At 41.0% G+C, this 17,460-nt stretch overlaps 1 protein-coding gene across 2 annotated transcripts; it reads right to left on the bottom strand.

Annotated features, from left to right (window-relative positions):
* Positions 1-469: 469 nt before the first annotated feature.
* Positions 470-17,442, bottom strand: LOC144043537 (elongation factor 2b). Of its 2 annotated transcripts, XM_077557277.1 has the most exons (14): positions 17,329-17,442; positions 13,847-14,061; positions 12,281-12,462; positions 11,995-12,206; positions 10,567-10,745; positions 10,372-10,477; positions 10,046-10,298; positions 8,485-8,680; positions 8,276-8,399; positions 6,598-6,840; positions 6,158-6,511; positions 3,781-3,963; positions 2,409-2,541; positions 470-1,238 (listed from the first exon to the last, which is right to left on the bottom strand). In XM_077557277.1, the coding sequence occupies exons 1-14, from the start codon at positions 17,329-17,331 to the stop codon at positions 1,045-1,047; spliced, it is 2,577 nt and encodes an 858-aa protein (XP_077413403.1). In that variant the 5' UTR covers positions 17,332-17,442; the 3' UTR covers positions 470-1,044. The 2 variants fall into 2 exon arrangements, with proteins under 2 accessions (XP_077413403.1, XP_077413404.1); XM_077557278.1 differs by lacking the exon at positions 13,847-14,061.
* Positions 17,443-17,460: the final 18 nt, after the last annotated feature.

Genomic DNA, 17,460 nt, shown 5'->3' with positions numbered 1-17,460 from the left:
TTTAAACTTGCTTTGATGAAACTAAGAATGCTTTCTGAAATTGGATCCCTGCGTCACAGAAAATGAAAGCAAAATGTCTACAGTAGACTGAAATTGAACCCCAAATGAGCCGGAAGGCAAATCGATTGATAGGTCGCAATAGAAGCTTCAAATTCAAGAAACACATTAAGAAGGAATGTGCTTGACATGACAGTTTGTCATTGAAACAAATCCGCTCAGAAACAATTATTGGTGCAAAAGGTTTCAAGTTCAGAATGATTGACGACTTCCAGAAGGCATTTGACTTTTTCTGTATGAACATTGAATATAGCATACTGTAATATGGCTTAAAAAGTCTTTGCAAAAGTTTTTTTTTTTTATCCGGCTTTTATGAACATCGTGTATGTATCTTGACAGAACTTGAATAAAGAGTGAGGACAAAAATAATGTTTTGTTTTTTTTGAACTTTCAAAATAAAAGCCAAGTCATCCGCAGTTGAATATTTTATTCATTACGATCAGTGAAGTTCAATGACGAGCTTGACCGATTGGGAAACATTCTTGCTTGCAGTCGTCACTTATGACACGATTGCAGCAGCGTCGCAGCGCACCTTAGCGAGCCGTTGCGTCACATGACAGGAAACGGGCTGATGGCAAAGACTTCGTTCAAGGAATTGAGCATCTTTTTTTTTTTTTTTTCCCTGGCGAGCTCAGTATTGTTCATTCGGTAATTTTACTGATTTGACATGTCATCATCATTGCTCTCCTTTTTTTTTTTTTTTTTTTTTTTTTTGAGCATTGAGAATTGAGCATCTCAACACTTTTACTCCAATTCTCCCCAGAACCTTCGGCTTAGGCACTTGGTGTACTGTTGCTGTGAAATTAATAGACGGCCCCCACGAGCTTACAACAACACACGCATAAGCTTTGTTTGTTTTTGAAGTGGAGACTTCAAGTCGGACTCGATGTGCAAATTTTTAAGCGGGTGCAATTATTATTTTTTTTTTAAAGTGCCCACAAGGTTAAGATTTAGTGATGGAGTTGGACGTGTACCGGATGCAAGTTGCTACAATTTGTCCAGGTAGTTGTCCAGAGCGGGGATGCCCTCCTTGAGGCCTTTTCGCTTCCTGATCTCAGCAACAACTTGGAAGGGTTTGCTGGCGGGGTCTTTGGGGTCACCTTGGAGAATTTGCCAGTGGTCAAACACGCACTGGGGGAAGGCTTGGCCCCCGGTGTTACTGCGCAGGTCAGCGGTGAACCCTGGAAGAAAACCACAAGTCACATTCTACAGAACTGAAACTGACATCATGCATTTCAATTGTATTTAAAAAAATAAAAATAAAAACACTGGTAAGAGCATTTCAATTTTGTGTATTAAAATGTTTCCGAATTGAATGTTGATAATATAAGATAAGAACCACTGATTGTCACACCCACCTAAGTGGGGCGAAATTCGTTCTCCGCATTTGACCCATCCCCTGAGGGAGTGGTGAGCAGCAGCAGCAGCCGCGCTCGGGAATCATATGGTGATCTAACCTCCCAATTCCAACCCTTAATGCCGAGTGTCAAGCAGAGCGGCAATGGGTCCCATTTTTATAGTCTTTGGTATGACCCGGCCGGAAATTGAACCCACGACCTCCCAGTCTCAGGGCGGACACTGTACCACTAGGGCACTGAGCTGGTATACACAGCAGAGACACTTAGAGACAGCCAAACTTTCACAACAGGCTTATAACAGTTTTGGATTTGTCATTGTTTTAATTTGGGTTGGATTTAAAGGTTTGTTAAATTTTAATAGTTTTTGTTTTTTCAAAAATGCTTAGTTAGTTAGTAGTTAGTTTAGTTACAAGGACCACAGAAAACACACTGTTTATAATATGATGGTTGTTAAAAATGTATTGGATGTGGTTAAATACAAAACAGCACAAATAATGTACAAAACAAGAAATGATTAGCTGACCCAAAATATCCTGGGAATGTAAAGTGGTAAAAAAAGTGATGTGAGAAAAACAAATCATAAATTTGCCACTTTAAAAAAAGTGGCAAATTTGTGAGAAAAAAAACTTGTAAATTTGTGACTTTATAAAGTGGCAGATTTGTGAGTTTTTTTCCTCTATTAACACCCCCCCCCCCCCCCCCCAATATTTATACATGGTCCTAATACACCGTCATACGCTTAGATTTATACGTGCCCCTAACACGCCGTCGTCCGAAGCGGGAATATAAATTTCAAGAACCAAGAGGTCAAACAACACTGAAAAACGTGCATTTTGAGGCGTGGGTGACTTTATGGAACGATTTGGAGATGGATAGAAAACAAATCAATAAAATCGGTTTAAAAAGAAGTACAATAAGTCTGTAAACTTGTAATATTTCGTGTTCTGTAAGTCCCAAAGGGGTTGCATGATCTTCCGTGACTAAAAGTCTTACCGAAGGATTCGTTGACAGGCAGGTAGGCTTTAACCACAAACATGGGCGTTCCGATCACTTGCGATTCCTCAAACACGTGACCTCGTTTCCTGTTCAGAACACCGTAGATCCCGCCCACCACTGCTTCAGGGCACTAAAGGGGAAAATGTCAGCATCAAACACCAATGGGGAGAAAGTACATTGGAATATTTCTCCCTAGAATTGTGCTGTACAGCTTTCTACGGAAGAGGATTAGGGCCAGTGAAGACAGAAAAGGTTGGCAGGATTCTTGCTTTATTCTCAAGATTCTCACGTCTCAAGTCAGAATTCTGACTTTAATCTCAGAATTCAGAATTTAAAGTGGGAATTCTGACTTTATTCTCAGAATTCTGACTTTATTCTCAGAATTCTGACTTTAATCTCAGAATTCAGAATTTAATCTCAGAATTCAGAATTTAAAGTGGGAATTCTGACTTTAAAGTCAGAATTCTCGCTTTATTCTCAGAATTCTGAATTTAAAGTGGGAATTCTGACTTTATTCTCAGAATTCTCACTTTAATCTCAGAATTCAGAATTTAAAGTCAGAATTCTCGCTTTATTCTCAGAATTCTGAATTTAAAGTCAGAATTCTGAGAATAAAGTCAGAATTCTGAGATTAAAGTCAGAATTCTGAGAATAAAGTGAGAATTCTGACTTTAATCTCAGAATTCAGAATTTAAAGTCAGAATTCTCGCTTTATTCTCAGAATTTTGACTTTATTCTCAGAATTCTGACTTTAATCTCAGAATTCAGAATTTAAAATCAGAATTCTGACTTTATTCTCAGAATTCTGACGTCTCAAATCAGAATTCTGACTTTAATCTCAGAATTCAGAATTTAAAGTCTGAATTCTCGCTTTATTCTCAGAACTCTCACTTTAAATTCAGAATTCTGAGATTAAAGTCCCAATCCTGCCAAACTTTTTTTTTTCTCTCTTTCTTCGCTGGCCCTAATCCTAATCCTCTTCCGTAGCTGACTGTTTTTTTGGTGTCACCCTGTATATATTCACAGACGTGTCCGTAGTCTCCCTTCCAAGCCCTCCCGCCCGCGCAGAGCGCATATCAGGCTTTTGATGACGTATGAATCGGACACAGGAGCGTTCACAGTGCATTTCCGATTGATATCCACGTACGAAAGAGGTCCAGGTGTGGTGTGAAAAAAATTGGAATTGTACCGTTCACTTTGCATGAAAAAAATCACATACTTGGGAAAAAATCGAAATTGAGTTTAGATGTAGATTTTTTTTTTTTGTCCAATCAGATTTCAGCCTCTGTGTCGACATGTCAACGGAATCTGCTCAGGGCCTTGCGGGTCAGTGGCGCCGCCTGCCCACGGGACGCTTTCTTGTCCTCACCTGAATCTCCACCAGGTAGACGGGCTCCATGAGGCGAGGCTGAGCCGTCAGCTGGCAGGCGTACAGAACGCGGCGCGCCGTGGGGATGATCTGTCCTCCGCCGCGGTGGATGGCGTCGGCGTGCAGCGTCACGTCGTGGATGTCAAAACGGACCGCGCGCATGTTCTCCTCGCACAGCGCACCCTGCGGGAATTAGCAATCAAGCGCTTCGTCAATGCGCTTCAAAATCACACTTCATCAGTCAGTAAATACACTTGAAGTTGAAGTTGAATTATTTACGATTACAAATTTTAATTGCCTGACGCCCCTAATTTTTAATAATCTTTTCTATAAAAAAATGTTTAATTATCAAAAAAAAGGAATCTTTTCTATAAAAAAATTAACTATTAAAAAAAAAATAATAATCTTTTCTATTTAACAAAATATTTTAATTTTCTTTTTTTTAATTTTTTCTTTAAAAAATATTTTTATTAATTATTTTTAATCTTTTTTTTATAATTTGAATTATTTTTGTAAATAATTTTAATTATTATTTTTGAATCATCTTTTCTTTAAAAAAATATTTTTTATTATTATTTATTTTGTTAATTTTCAAGATTTTTTTCTATTTAAAAAAATAATATATTTTTTAAATTTGTAATCTTTTCTTTAAAAAAATATTATTTCTTTTAAATAATCTTTTCTTTAAAAAAAGATTATTAAAAATTAGGGGCGTCCGGCAATATTTTTTTTTAATCATAATTAATCGGATGACTTCTCTAGTTAACTCACGATTAATCACAAACTTTATATCTGTTGTAAATGTACAATACAATTTTTTTTCTAGGTTTTCATAATTTTGTTAACTCTTTCACTGCCACTGATGTTAAAAGACGTCAAGTAAAAACCTACGGAGGGCTGCCAATGACGTTAAATGACATCATCCAATTTTTTTAAATTTTTTTTTTGAAACGGGTGCGGGCAAGCCTTCCGGAGCTGTGGTGAAAGTTTCAAGGAGGTCTGTTGTGCCTAATGACTATTTTTGGCCCCTAGAGGGCAGCGATGACTCTCTTTTGACAAGATCGGGTGTGCGTCAGTAGAGGCGGAGCTAGAGCTTCAAGCAGGAGATGAGAATGGAAGACAAAGGAAAAATGGCGACCGGTTTGCAAGCAGCTCACGCCCGAGCCGTTTTTTTCCAGACCAAAAGCATCGACCAACGATAAAGAGCACATTGATGACGACGATGATCATCATCGATGATGATGATGATGATGATGGTGACTCCGTGGTTGGAAAGCATTGACGCGGCAGTAGGAGACGTGGGGGGAGCTAGATGGAGGAGGAAACGGACAAGGCGCCCGTTTGCAAGCAGCTCTACAATTACAAGATGAAAGGCATCGACCAAAATAGTACATTGATGACGACGATGATCATCATCGATGATGATGATGGTGAATCCGAGGTTGACGGCGAAGTTGCAAGCGTTGACACGGCGGCTATGACGACGTCATAACGCGGAGCACAACCGAGCACGCTCAGGCGGAGGTTCGATCGGACGACGAAGAGTGCCCCGAGTCCAATGCATATTCATCGGAGGAGTGTGTACAGTCTGCTACTTGCTATTCCCCGCAAAAAAAGGCCGTCAAGAAAGTGTAACGTCTGCACGCGAAACGGACAAAGCGAAAGTGAAACTAATCTGTTATGCAAATCCTGCTGCGTCTCCTTGCACGCAGGGCAGTGTTACAAAAAGAAAAACTGTATTTGAAACATCCACATAATTGTAAGTAGTACCACAGTTGCACCCATTTGTAAATAGTTAGCGAAATTGTTTTGTCAAATTGTTACACTGTTGAATGGAAATAAACGTATTTTGCAAACTAACAACACTTTTTCATTGTTGGTGGTGGTGTATTACAGAAGTAAAGCACTATTTAGGTGTTTGTGGCATCATTCATGGACAAAAAGAAGTGTACAATTCACTAGAGTGCATCAAATAACATCGTTTCACAAAAAGCTTGTTTTCTCCGCTTTTTGTTTCAAAACAGAAATTCGGTGAAAGTAACCATTTTCTATTGTTGATTACTGAAGAACGGAATAAGGTAGAAACAAACTTTTTTTTCTGATGAAAGATGAGAGTCCAATCTTTCATTTGGTAGTATGTGTGTTTCCATAGTCCAAACACAACATTTTCTGTGGACCTTGAAAGATCACTCAAAATGCTTAAATCGGCTGGCACTGGCGACATCCCGTTTCTGAAAACGTCTGGCAGTCAAAGAGTTAACAATAGTGGATTTTTTTTTAACTTCTAGAAATAAAGTGAATTGTTGACATCTATAGCCGTCAATGGCAGTGAATTCAATGGATTAATTGATTAGATCATGAACGAATGAACGTGGACCTCTTTGGTGGCCCACTGGAAACCCGCCACCACGCTGTCCTTAATCTCGTTGAGGTACTGGACCCCCTTGGTGACGTCTATGAGCAGGTTGGGCCCGCTGCCGTCGGGGCCGAAGCACCAGATCTTCCTGGCTTCCGTCACCTCCCACTCGTACTTGTCGGCCAGGTAGCGGGCGCGAGCCTTCAGCTCCTGACGGGCCGTCACGTCGCCCTTCTCGATGTCTTCGGCCAGGCCGTCGGGGAAGGGGCGACATTTCATGAAGAGACGATTGTGCTTGTTGGGGGACTTGGAGAGACACATCTGGTCCGATTCCTCTGAAACGGTCTCCCGGTAGGACACAACTGGGTCCGATTTCTGGAATTGGAGGGGGGAATTTTTTTTTTTGCAAAAGTGAAAGGAAGACATTTTGCCGAGTTTGTACGCCGCCTCCCGTGTGTCACCTTGAGCGGAATGCAGGCGTGGTCCTCCTCCAAGTCCTTGAGGCAGATCTCCAGGTGCAGCTCTCCCGCGCCGGCGATGATGTGCTCCCCGGACTCTTCGATGATGCACTGCACCATGGGGTCCGACTTGGCCAGGCGCTTCAAACCCTCCACCAGCTTGGGCAAGTCGGCCGGGTTCTTGGCCTCCACGGCAACTCGGACCACGGGACTGACGCTGAACTTCATCACCCTCATGTTGTGGGCCTGCGGGGGGCACACGCTCGCTGCTGAGTTTGGACTTTGGACAAAAGGATGGCTGGGTTACCCCAATGAGTAGACGACAGACATGCCATCAACGGGACAGCAAATCATTAGAGCTGACAAAATTACTAGTCGACAGCTATTTTTATAATCGAGTCATCGTTTGGAGAGCATTTTTTATTTCAAATTGTCCAAATCCTATGTTTTCAGCATATCAACAGTAAAGCTATCAACAAGTAATCGATTATTAAGTTAATTGAAAACTATTTCAATAATCTAGTAATCATTTGGAGCCATTTTTTATTTATTTAAAATTGTCCAAATCCTCTGGTTTCAGCATATCAGCAGTAACGCTATCAACAAGTCATTGATTATCAAGTTCATCGAAAACTATTTTAATAATCAAGTAATCGTTTGGGGACGTTTTTTTATTTTTATTTAAAATTGTCTAAATCCTCTGGTTTCAGCATATCAACAGTAGCGCTGTCAAAATTAATCGATTATCAAGTTAATCAACAACTATTTCAATAATCGAGTAATCATTTGGAGCCATTTTTTATTTATTTAAAATTGTCCAAATCCTCTGGTTTTAGCATATCAACAGTAAAGCTATCAACAAGTCATCGATTATCAAGTTCATTGAAAACTATTTTAATGATCGAGTAATCGTTTGGAGCCATTTTTTTAATTTAAAATTGTCCAAATCCTATGATTTCAGCATATCAACAGTAGCGCTGTCAAAATTAATTGACGAGTAATCGATTATCAAGTTTATCGACAACTATTTCAAAAATCAAGTAATCGTTTGGAGCCATTTTTTATTTAAAATTGTCCAAATCCTCTGGTTTCAGCATATCAACAGTAAAGCTATCAACAAGTAATTGATTAATCAATATCGTAATGAATTTTCTGATTTTTTTGGGCAATCCCAAAAACTTTTTATGGTAATTTTCTGCCTTTCTTTTGTTGTTGTAAATGTTATAGCTACTATATGAAAAATAAATTCAGCTTTTTTTTTTTTTAATGTTCTGACTTTTTGGGCAATTTTGAGTACATTATATGGTATTTTTTTGCTCTTTTTGGATGTTTTATGGTCACTTTTTGGACATTTTTAGGTATTTATTTAAAAATATATATACTTTTAGCTACCTTTTGTCTCTTTTACTGACTTACAAATTTGGACTTTGACATTTTTTGAATAATTAGTTAGACATTAAAAAAAAATCTAAATCGTTAATTCAATCAGATAATGTTTTATCTAAAAAAATTTAGATAAATATGTAAAAAAAAAAAATTTTTAATTTTGCGCTCCACAGGGAGCCAAAGGAGAGGCACTAAAAAGCCACAGATAGCTGAAGTCACCTAACCGGCTTCTTGAGCAGTTGCAATTGAGTTTTTGCCCCCCGCGAGTACGTGTGACCCGGAGGTGAAAAAGTACTTGTTCAAAAGTGGTGATGGTCCCCGTCTTCACCAGGAACTGGTCCACCCCAACAAGTCCTACAATGTTGCCACATGGAACATCTTCGATAGGCTCCACGTACCTGCCCATCATTAAGATGGTCCTGGATCCAAAAACATTGCAGACTTGTTGAGAAAATCTTGCAGCATATTTATTTCTTGTATTTCTTTTCATGTAAATGTGCTGACCTTTGGATGGGCTTGATATAGAGATCTTCTTTCTTCCCAGGGGTGAAGTTAGGCCCCATGATGCGCACCTTCTGGCCCGTGGACACGCATCCGGAAAACACGCGGCCGAATGCGTAAAAGCGACCCTTGTCGCTGGTCGGGACCATCTTGGAGATGTACATCATCAGAGGACCTTTGGGATCGCAATTCTTCACACCTGCAAAAACACAACGAGCTGTCACCAAACTCTTCACATGCTTTTGGTTACAGGTAGACCCATACGGCTTTTTCAAGGCCGATACCGATTATTAGTAGCCCTGGTTGCCGATAACCGATATTTGGAGCTGGTATTCATTTTCACTAAAACGGAAAATATTGTAGGGATAGACCGATCAGATCGGCCGATTATTGGCGCCGATATTCAGCATTTTGATGAATATCGGCGCCGATACTTGTAACGCTCTGATCTCCACCGGACCCATGGCGGCTTCATCGTCTCCTGGGCCCTCGTACAATACCGATACCGATTATTAACACTCAAGGATGCCGATAACCAATATTTGGAGTCGATATTCATTTTCACTCAAAGGTCAAATATAGTATGGACAGAACAATTATCGGCTGGGCTGATTATCGCGCCGATATTCAGCATTTTGATGAATATCGGCGCCGATACTTGTAGTAGTTTGATCTCCCACGGACCCATGGCGGCCTCATCGTCTCCCGGGCCCTCGTACGATACTGATACCGATTATTAGCAGTCAAGGATGCCGATAACCGATATTTGGAGTCGATATTCATTTTCACTAAAAGGTCAAATTTTGTAGGGATAGAACAAATATTGGCTGGACCGATTGTTGGCGCCGATATGCAGCATTTTGATGAATATCAGCGCCGATACTTGTCGCGCTTTGAACCTTTACCAGACCCATGGCGGCCTCATCGTCTCCCAGCCCTCGTACGATAATGATTATTAGCAGTCAAGGACGCCGATAACCGATATTTGGAGTGGATATTCATTTTCACTGAAAGGTCAAATTTTGTAGGGATGGAATAATTATTGGCTGGGCCGATTATTGATGCCAATATTCAGCATTTTGATGAATATCGGCGCCGATACTTGTCGCACTTTGACCTCCAACGGACCCATGGCGGCCTCATCATCTCCCAGGCCCTCGTACGATAATTATTAGCAGTCAAGGACGCCGATAACCGATATTTGGAGTCAATATCCATTGTCACTAAAAGGTCAAATTTTTTCGGGATAGAATGTTTGTTGACTGGGCCGATTATGGGCGCCGATATTCAGCATTTTGACAAATATCAGCGCCGATAATCAACCCAGCCGATACTTTTAGCATTTTCATCTCCAACGGACCTCATTGTCTCCCAGGCCCTCGTACATTACCGATTATTAGCAGTCAAGGACGCCGATATTTGGAGTCAATATCCATTGTCACTAAAAGGCCAAATTTTGTAGGGATAGAACGATTATCGGCCGGGTTCCGATTATCGGCGCCGATATTCCGCATTTTGCCGAATCTCGTCGCCGATACTTGTCTCGCTTTGATCTCCAACGGACCCATGGCGACCTCATCGTCTCCCGGGCCCTCGTAGAGCAGCTCGCAGCGGTACTTCTGAGCGGTGACGGGCGAGGGCAGGTGGATGGTGATCATCTGGAGCAGAGCTTCGCCGGCGGGCAGCCAGCGCCGCATCACCGCCTTCAGCAGCGGCTTGCCTTCCTTTTCTTTGTCCTCCGAATCCAGCTTGATGTCCAGCTTCTCCATCAGTTTGGCCGTCTCGTCCTTCTTGAAATTCATGATGGCGTCAAACACCTGGCGGGGACAAATTGAACCCGCGGTCGGAATGGGAGTCGGTCCGCGCGCCATTTAAAGGAGGCGGCCTCACTTTAAAGATGGGGTCCAAAATAAACTGGCAAAAGGAGCGAGGATATTTCTGGCCATCGGGTCCCGACGCGGTCTTGCTGAACTTGCCGGTGCTCGGATCGACGTATCTGCAAGCGGCACACGACGATGAGCGCTTCAATGCGGCAGCGGTTGCACGTGGAAAGGTTGGAAAGGTTCGACGGCAGTTTTTTTTTACCTGTCGCCCCACAGCTTCTTCATCATGTCCTCCACTTTCTTGCACCTGTGGCCCGCGCTCATCTCGGCTTCTCCTTTGGCAACAAACTTGGCCACGTACATGTCGGCAAACTGCTTGAGCGTGAAGGCCCAACCGTGCAGACCGGAACCGAAGCCCACGGTGCCGACCACCGGGTCGATCTGACCACAAGAAGACACGCCTTTTTATTTGGGGGGAGGGGGGGGGGTGGTTGCTACGTGACATTTATTTTCATTGATTTGATATTTGGGATTTTATAATGACACTTTGCAGTTTTCAAATCCAAAAGTAATCATACAAACAGCGAAGAAATGTACTTAACGGTACTTTTACTTTACAGTAATCCAAGTAATTACTTCAGTAAGAGTAAGTATTATGTGAAAAAAAAAAAAAACGACAACTCAAGTATGGAGTAACTGGTGAGTAATTTCCAAGCTATTTATTCTTGAAAAATATCAAATGGGAGTAAATTTGCAAATTGAAAATTGTCCGCATTGTAGTTGAAAAATAAAAAATAAACTACAATTGTCTTTTTTTTTTATGTTTATAAAATGACATTGAAATTTGTCAAGTCAACACTGACATCTAATTTCTAACCTCTCTCTACAATTTCTTATCTTTCTCTAATTTCAAATCTCCCCCTCTCTCTTACTCTCTCCCCTCCCCCCCTTGCTCTCTCTCGCTCCCTCCCCCCACTATTTCGCCCTCTGTCCATAAAGCCCCCCTCTCTCTATCTCTCTCCCCCCCACTATCTCCCCTTTCTCTCTCCACCCCCCCCACTATCTCGCCCTCTCTCTCACTCTCCCCCCACTATCTCCCCCTCTCTCCATCCCCCCTCTCCCTCTCTGTTCTCTTTCTTCCCCTTTGTCCCCCCCACTATCTCCCTCTCTCCAACTCTCTCTCCCCCTCTCCCCTCCCCACTATCTCTCCCTCCCCTCTCCATTCTCTTTCTTCCCCCCTCTTTCCCCCCCCACTATCTTTGCCTCCCTCCCCACACTATTTCCCCCCTCTCTCTCTCTCTCTCCCATCCCCACTGTCTTTCCCTCTGTCCATCCCTCCCCCCTCTTTCCCCTACTATCTTCCGTTTTCTCCCCCCCCCACTATTTCCCCCTCTCTATCCCTCTCTCTCTCCCATCCCCACTATCTTCCCCTCTCTCTCCCCCCACTACCCCCCCACTATCTCCCCCCACTATCTTCCCCTCTGTCCACACCCCCCCTCTCTCTCCCCCCCCTCTCTCTCGCTCTCCCATCAATGCTAACTAACCAGAGTCCACAGTTGTGCTGGAATGTTGGACCTTTTAAGATGAAAAAGCAGACACGGCTAACATCCGGACCCGAGCCAGCGAGCGTCCAGTCCAGCGTAACGCCGCGGCCGGCGCCGCTCCAAATCAACATTGCGGCCCATCTTACCAGGATGTTGCCCATGGGTCCGCCCTCGTCCTCCCCGTAGGTGGAAATGATGACATTGACGTTCTCGATAATTCGCTGGAAGGTCCCGTAGAGCTCGTCCGTCTCCAGCTGAAGTTCCAGCAAGGCCCGGTCCATTTTGTTCATCATCAGAACCGGCTTGATGCGCTCAGCGATGGCCTGCCGCAGGACCGTCTCCGTCTGCACGCACACGCCTGCCACGGCAGACGAGCGGCGTGAGGAGGTTCGAGCGCAGGCGGGCGGGAGGCGGCGGTTGAAGGAGACTGACCCGAGACGCAGTCCACCACCACCAAGGCTCCGTCGGTCACCCTGAGGGCCGCCGTCACCTCAGACGAGAAGTCGACGTGACCCGGAGAATCGATGAGGTTGATGAGGAAGCCGCTTCCGTCCTTGCACTGCTTGATGAAGGCCAAGTCGTTGTCGTCCAGCTCGTAGTACAAGGAGATGGCCCTGCCGGCACGCCAACAGAAAACGCCATCAGCAGGGACGGAAGCATTAGCGGCGCCGATTTTCACCATTTTCACGAATGTCGGCCATTTTGAAGAATCACACCACCGATAATAGATCCGTTTTAAAATGCCTTAACTTCAGGGAACTCATTCTTTCCATTTTCAAAGACGCTGCTGACCCTGGAAATCTCAATTCTATCTACAATTTTTAAACTTTGGATATTTTTGAAATTTGGGAAAACTTTATTTAGTGTAAAAACAAACAAACAATAGGGAGCTATTGACTAAGTTTTTTTTTTTTTTTTTACTCTACAATATTTTATAGACCCGAAAAGTTGCTCAATAAACATATGCTGAAAAAAAATCATTAAGAGCTGGAGTTTGTATTTTTTTTAAATTTTGATGCCAATATTTGCTCTTTTAGTGAAAATCAATATCGGCTCTCGCCATCCTTAACTACTAATAATCAGTATCGGCCCTGAAAAAAAAAACATATTGGTCTATCTCCAGTCATAATTCCATTAATCTGTTTCAGCACACCCCTCCCCCCAAAAATAAAAAAATATATATATATATTTTTTAGGGGTGTCAGGCATTTTTTTTAATCGTAATTAATCACATGACTTCAATAGTGAACTCACGATTAATCGCACATTTTATATCTGTTTTAAATGTACAATAAAAGTTTTCATACTCTTGTTAACATAAAAGTGAGAAAATGTTCAACTAATAGAAGCCATTGATACAGTAATGTCATAATAATTCATAAAATTGAGTGACAGCTCAGTGCATTTTTATTTTCATATTACGAGCTATCTCATCTTTAACATCAAGTAACTTGTGAAATTCTGCACATTTTTTAAATTGTAAAATACAACTTGACCCCAGTCTCCACAAATATATGCAATATTGTTTAACTTATTATTGCTAAATGTTGACCTGGACGTGTCTGCTGCGTTGCGACTGCAATTCCTCCAGTACAGGCTTTTCAAGTAAGAGGCGCTCATTAAAAAAATTTGCGGTGTTAAAGGAACTTTAAATTAACTCAAAATGAACGCTCTAATTTTGACACCCTTTGTTAAAATGAAGAAAAATAGCACTTCAGAGGTGGCAAATCCACGTCCAGAAAGTTAAAAGGCTGCCAGAGTTTGGCTTTAGCCCTTGATGCTAGCTAGCTAGATAGCAGGTAAACAAGCACCATGGGAGCTAGCTAGGGAGCTAAGCTAGCTAGCACCTGGGGCTAGCTAAAGTGTAACTGTGGCAGGCTTTTTACTTTCTGGACCTGGATTTGCCAGTCTATAATTTGATGTGATCCATTTGCTATATTCCACATAAATGAGGCGAACCGCCGATGAACACGGCAATCCAGAACCGGAGGCGCCTACGTGGACTTGATGGTGATGCAGCGCTCTTGCTCGTCTTTGCGCGTGTCCGTGAAGCGCGTCTCTCCGGCGCGGGACGAGGCGATGATGCCCGCCTTGGACACCAGCGAGTCGGTCAGCGTGGACTTGCCGTGGTCCACGTGGGCGATCACCGACATGTTCCTGATGTTGGACTTCTTGTCCATGATGGCTCGGATCTGGTCCACCGTGAAGTTCACCTGGTTGGGCGCACGGACGCATCCTTGCGTTGACTTCAAAATGGACGACGTGCATTTCAATCTCTCATCTTTTCGTTCATGTCCGCTCGGTCGCCAAAAGTGTTCCAAGTTGAGTTATAAAAAGAAAGTCATTTGGAAACTGAATCTATCAGGCTGGCAATGACGACTAAGACTAACGTCGTAACTTAGTTCACTGGCTGCAGACTTTTGCTGTGTGAACAATTATTAATCAATGTTAACAGAAAAAAAAACATATATAAAGCCTTAAATTCACCCAATTTTAACCATTATACGTAAACATCACAAAAACATGGAAGTCAGAGTATATGCCTGAGGCCATCATTAATTACGACCCGCCACCTTATACAGTACTCGTTTTTTTTAAATATTTTTTATACTGCATTTATTATTTTTGTTGCAGGTCAGAAAAATGCATAAAAACTATATTACTCTCATTACAAACTATCACTAAGAAGTTTTTGGTTCACTTGAAACTGAGCTTACGTAACATTAAAAGGCACATTTCAAAAAAAATAATGGTAGTAAATAATTTACAGTTTGATCAATTTATTTCAAGTTCCTTGTGAAATTTCAAGTCAGAGAGATTAAAAATATCACAGTAGGTTGGACCATATAGTAAGTCTTTACTGTTCACTATCATGCACACGGCTGCTTTTAGTTACAGTATTAAGGTCTCATGTATGTAAAATGATTTTTTTTTTAAAATAGGGGTGTCAGGCGATAATTTTTTTTAATCGTAATTAATCGGATGAGTTCAATAGTAGATTCATTATTAATCGCAAATTTTATATTCTAAATGTACAATAAAATGTACAGTTAAATCTTTTTTCTAAGTTTTCAGAATCTTGTTAACATAAAAGTGGAAAAATGTTAATCTAATAGAAATATGGCTGCCATTTTTTAGTCATTGATAGAGTAATATAATAATTCAGAAAATGGAGTTAAAATTAAAAAGACGTACTGTAAATTTTTTTTAAAAAGACGTACTGTACTGTAAAAAAACTAATATGATATTGATTTGTGTTGGTCATTTTTCTGCCACTAGATGGCATAATTGCATTCGTAAGACGTTGGAGACAGCTCAGTGCATTTTTCTGTTTATATTAAGAGCGATCTAATGTTTAACATCAAGTAACTTGTGAAATTCTGCACATTTTTAAAATTGTAAAATGCAACTTGACCCCATTCTCCACAAAATATGCATTATTATTAAATGTATTACTGCTAAATTTTGACATGGATGATTTTCCCAGTACAGGCTTTGCAGTTAAGGGGAGGTCATTATTAATCACGCGTAAAAAAAAAAAATGAGTGGGAGGGGAAATAACTGCTGAATTTGGACATTTTCACTTAGGGGTGTACTCACTTTTGTTGCAAGGGGTTTAACTAATTGCAGTTTTTGAGTTATTTCGAGGGAACAATACATTTACAATGTTATATGAACTGTACACTGACTACTTTTAATTGTGTCAAAGTCTCATTTTTTCAGTGCTGTACCATGAAAAGACTTTTAATATTTGCAAAAATATGTGAGAAGTGTACTAACTTTTGTGTGTGATATATATATAAAAAAAACGTATTTTCACAATTGCACAATGTAATGTTAAACTATCTATTGCGACTTTTTGTTTACAAAGATAATAATGTTCAGTTCTGATAGCCAGATGGCAATGTAATAATCTGCGTTTATTAACTCATTCACTGCCATAAATTCATTAAAAAAAAAGATTATTAAAAATTAGGGGCAAGAGGCAATGAATTTAAAAAAAGCCTTTTAAATTAATCGCATGATTTCACTAGTTAACTCACGATTAATCACAAATTTGATATCTGTTTTAAATGTACAATAAAAAATTATAGGTTTTCATACTCTCATAAACAAAAGTGGCAAAAATGTTGAACTAATAGAAATAGTTAAAATAAATTTTTGACGTTTATAGCCGTCAACGGCAGTGAATGAATTAAAAAAAGAAATAAAATATAAAAAAATTTGGGCGTAGGTGATTAAAGTTTTTAATCGTAATTAATTGCATAACTTTAGTAGTTAACTCGCGATTGATTACAAATTTAATTTGTTCTAAATGTACAGTAAAAAAATTTAGGTTTTCATACTCTTGTTAACAAAAGTAGTAACAAAAATAGTTCAAATGAATTTTTGACGTCTATAGCCGTCAATGGCAGTGAATGAGTTAATTGTAGTTATAGTTTGCAAGGTGGTCTAAAGGTGCTTAGCACAACTGCCTCACAGTTCTGAGGTTCGGGGTTTTGAATCTGGGTTCCTGCAATTTGGTTGGATTTTCTTTGGGTAACTCGAATCACCTCGTTATCATCTTAAAACAGTTTCATTGGTGTTCAATTACATTATCATTGTTTTCAAAAATGATTGTAATATCTTATTGTTAAAATGAAATTGTGCAATTTTCGTATATATTTGAGCACAAATCAAAGTAGACAGATTAGTTACACACTCATTTGCTTTAGTGCGCCATGTCAAATGACGTCATGGGCCTGCCCTGGCCCTTGGGCCTCGTGTTTGATAACGTGACAATAAACAGAAGATTGAATGAACAGCTTGACCGTGTCAATCAAGACTGAGCACTTTAACGCAAACATTTGGCACAATTCCTCATTTGCAAGTGTGTCATATGACGTCACACATACATGTAGTAAGCGACGTCTTTGTTTGGACAACAACACGAACTTTATTTAATCCGCTTGCCGCGATGAAAGAAAGTCTCATTTGAAGGTGAAATAAAATGCGCAGTACACACGACGTCCTGCATTTATGCAACCGTCTCATTCTATTTTAATCACGTTATGTTATGAACGCGCGTGACCCCGAGTTGCCGTTTAGTAAACATGTTTTGACTTTGATATGACGCTCTGCTGCGACATTTATAAAAAAAAAAAAAAAAAAAGAGTGCTTTGCTATGGACGTCAGTGAGGAAAGTAGGCCGAGGGCACAGCCTAGCATCGTTTTTGGGTTCTTTTTCTTCATTATTTTAAATGACTGGATCCAACACACGGGCGCACATACCATCACGCATCGTCATCCAAGTCCGCCACACACACACATGTCAATATATGCGCATACACACACCTAACTGGCTCTATATGCGCTTGTTGCGTCCCTACAACACCGACGTAGAGAATATATATATTCTTTTTTTAAATCTTAGCGACTGAAAAGCCACGACAAATCGTTCGGTGCGTACATCAAGACAACACGAGTCGACACAGACTCACCATTTTGACAAAGTGTGTGTGTTCGTCACGTTCTTGCCGCGGAACGCCGAAGTGGGAAAGTGCGTGCAGGGACGCCGCAGTTACGCCAGGCTGCCGTGAGGCGCTCGAGCAGCAGAGGGCGCTGCTGCGCTT

The sequence above is a fragment of the Vanacampus margaritifer genome, chromosome 2, assembly GCF_051991255.1.
Source record: "Vanacampus margaritifer isolate UIUO_Vmar chromosome 2, RoL_Vmar_1.0, whole genome shotgun sequence".
Lineage (NCBI taxonomy): Eukaryota > Metazoa > Chordata > Actinopteri > Syngnathiformes > Syngnathidae > Vanacampus > Vanacampus margaritifer.
Note: the sequence above shows the minus strand (reverse complement) of the source record. Positions and strands in the feature narration are given on the sequence as shown.

What these genes read in the sequence shown, in the direction of transcription:
- LOC144043537 (XM_077557277.1), bottom strand. An exon ending in TATATCAAGCCCATCCAAAG is followed by an intron (nt 8,400 to 8,484) that starts GTCAGCACATTT and finishes TTTTGGATCCAG; the next exon opens with GACCATCTTAATGATGGGCA. An exon ending in GCCTGTCAACGAATCCTTCG is followed by an intron (nt 1,239 to 2,408) that starts GTAAGACTTTTA and finishes GTTTTCTTCCAG; the next exon opens with GGTTCACCGCTGACCTGCGC.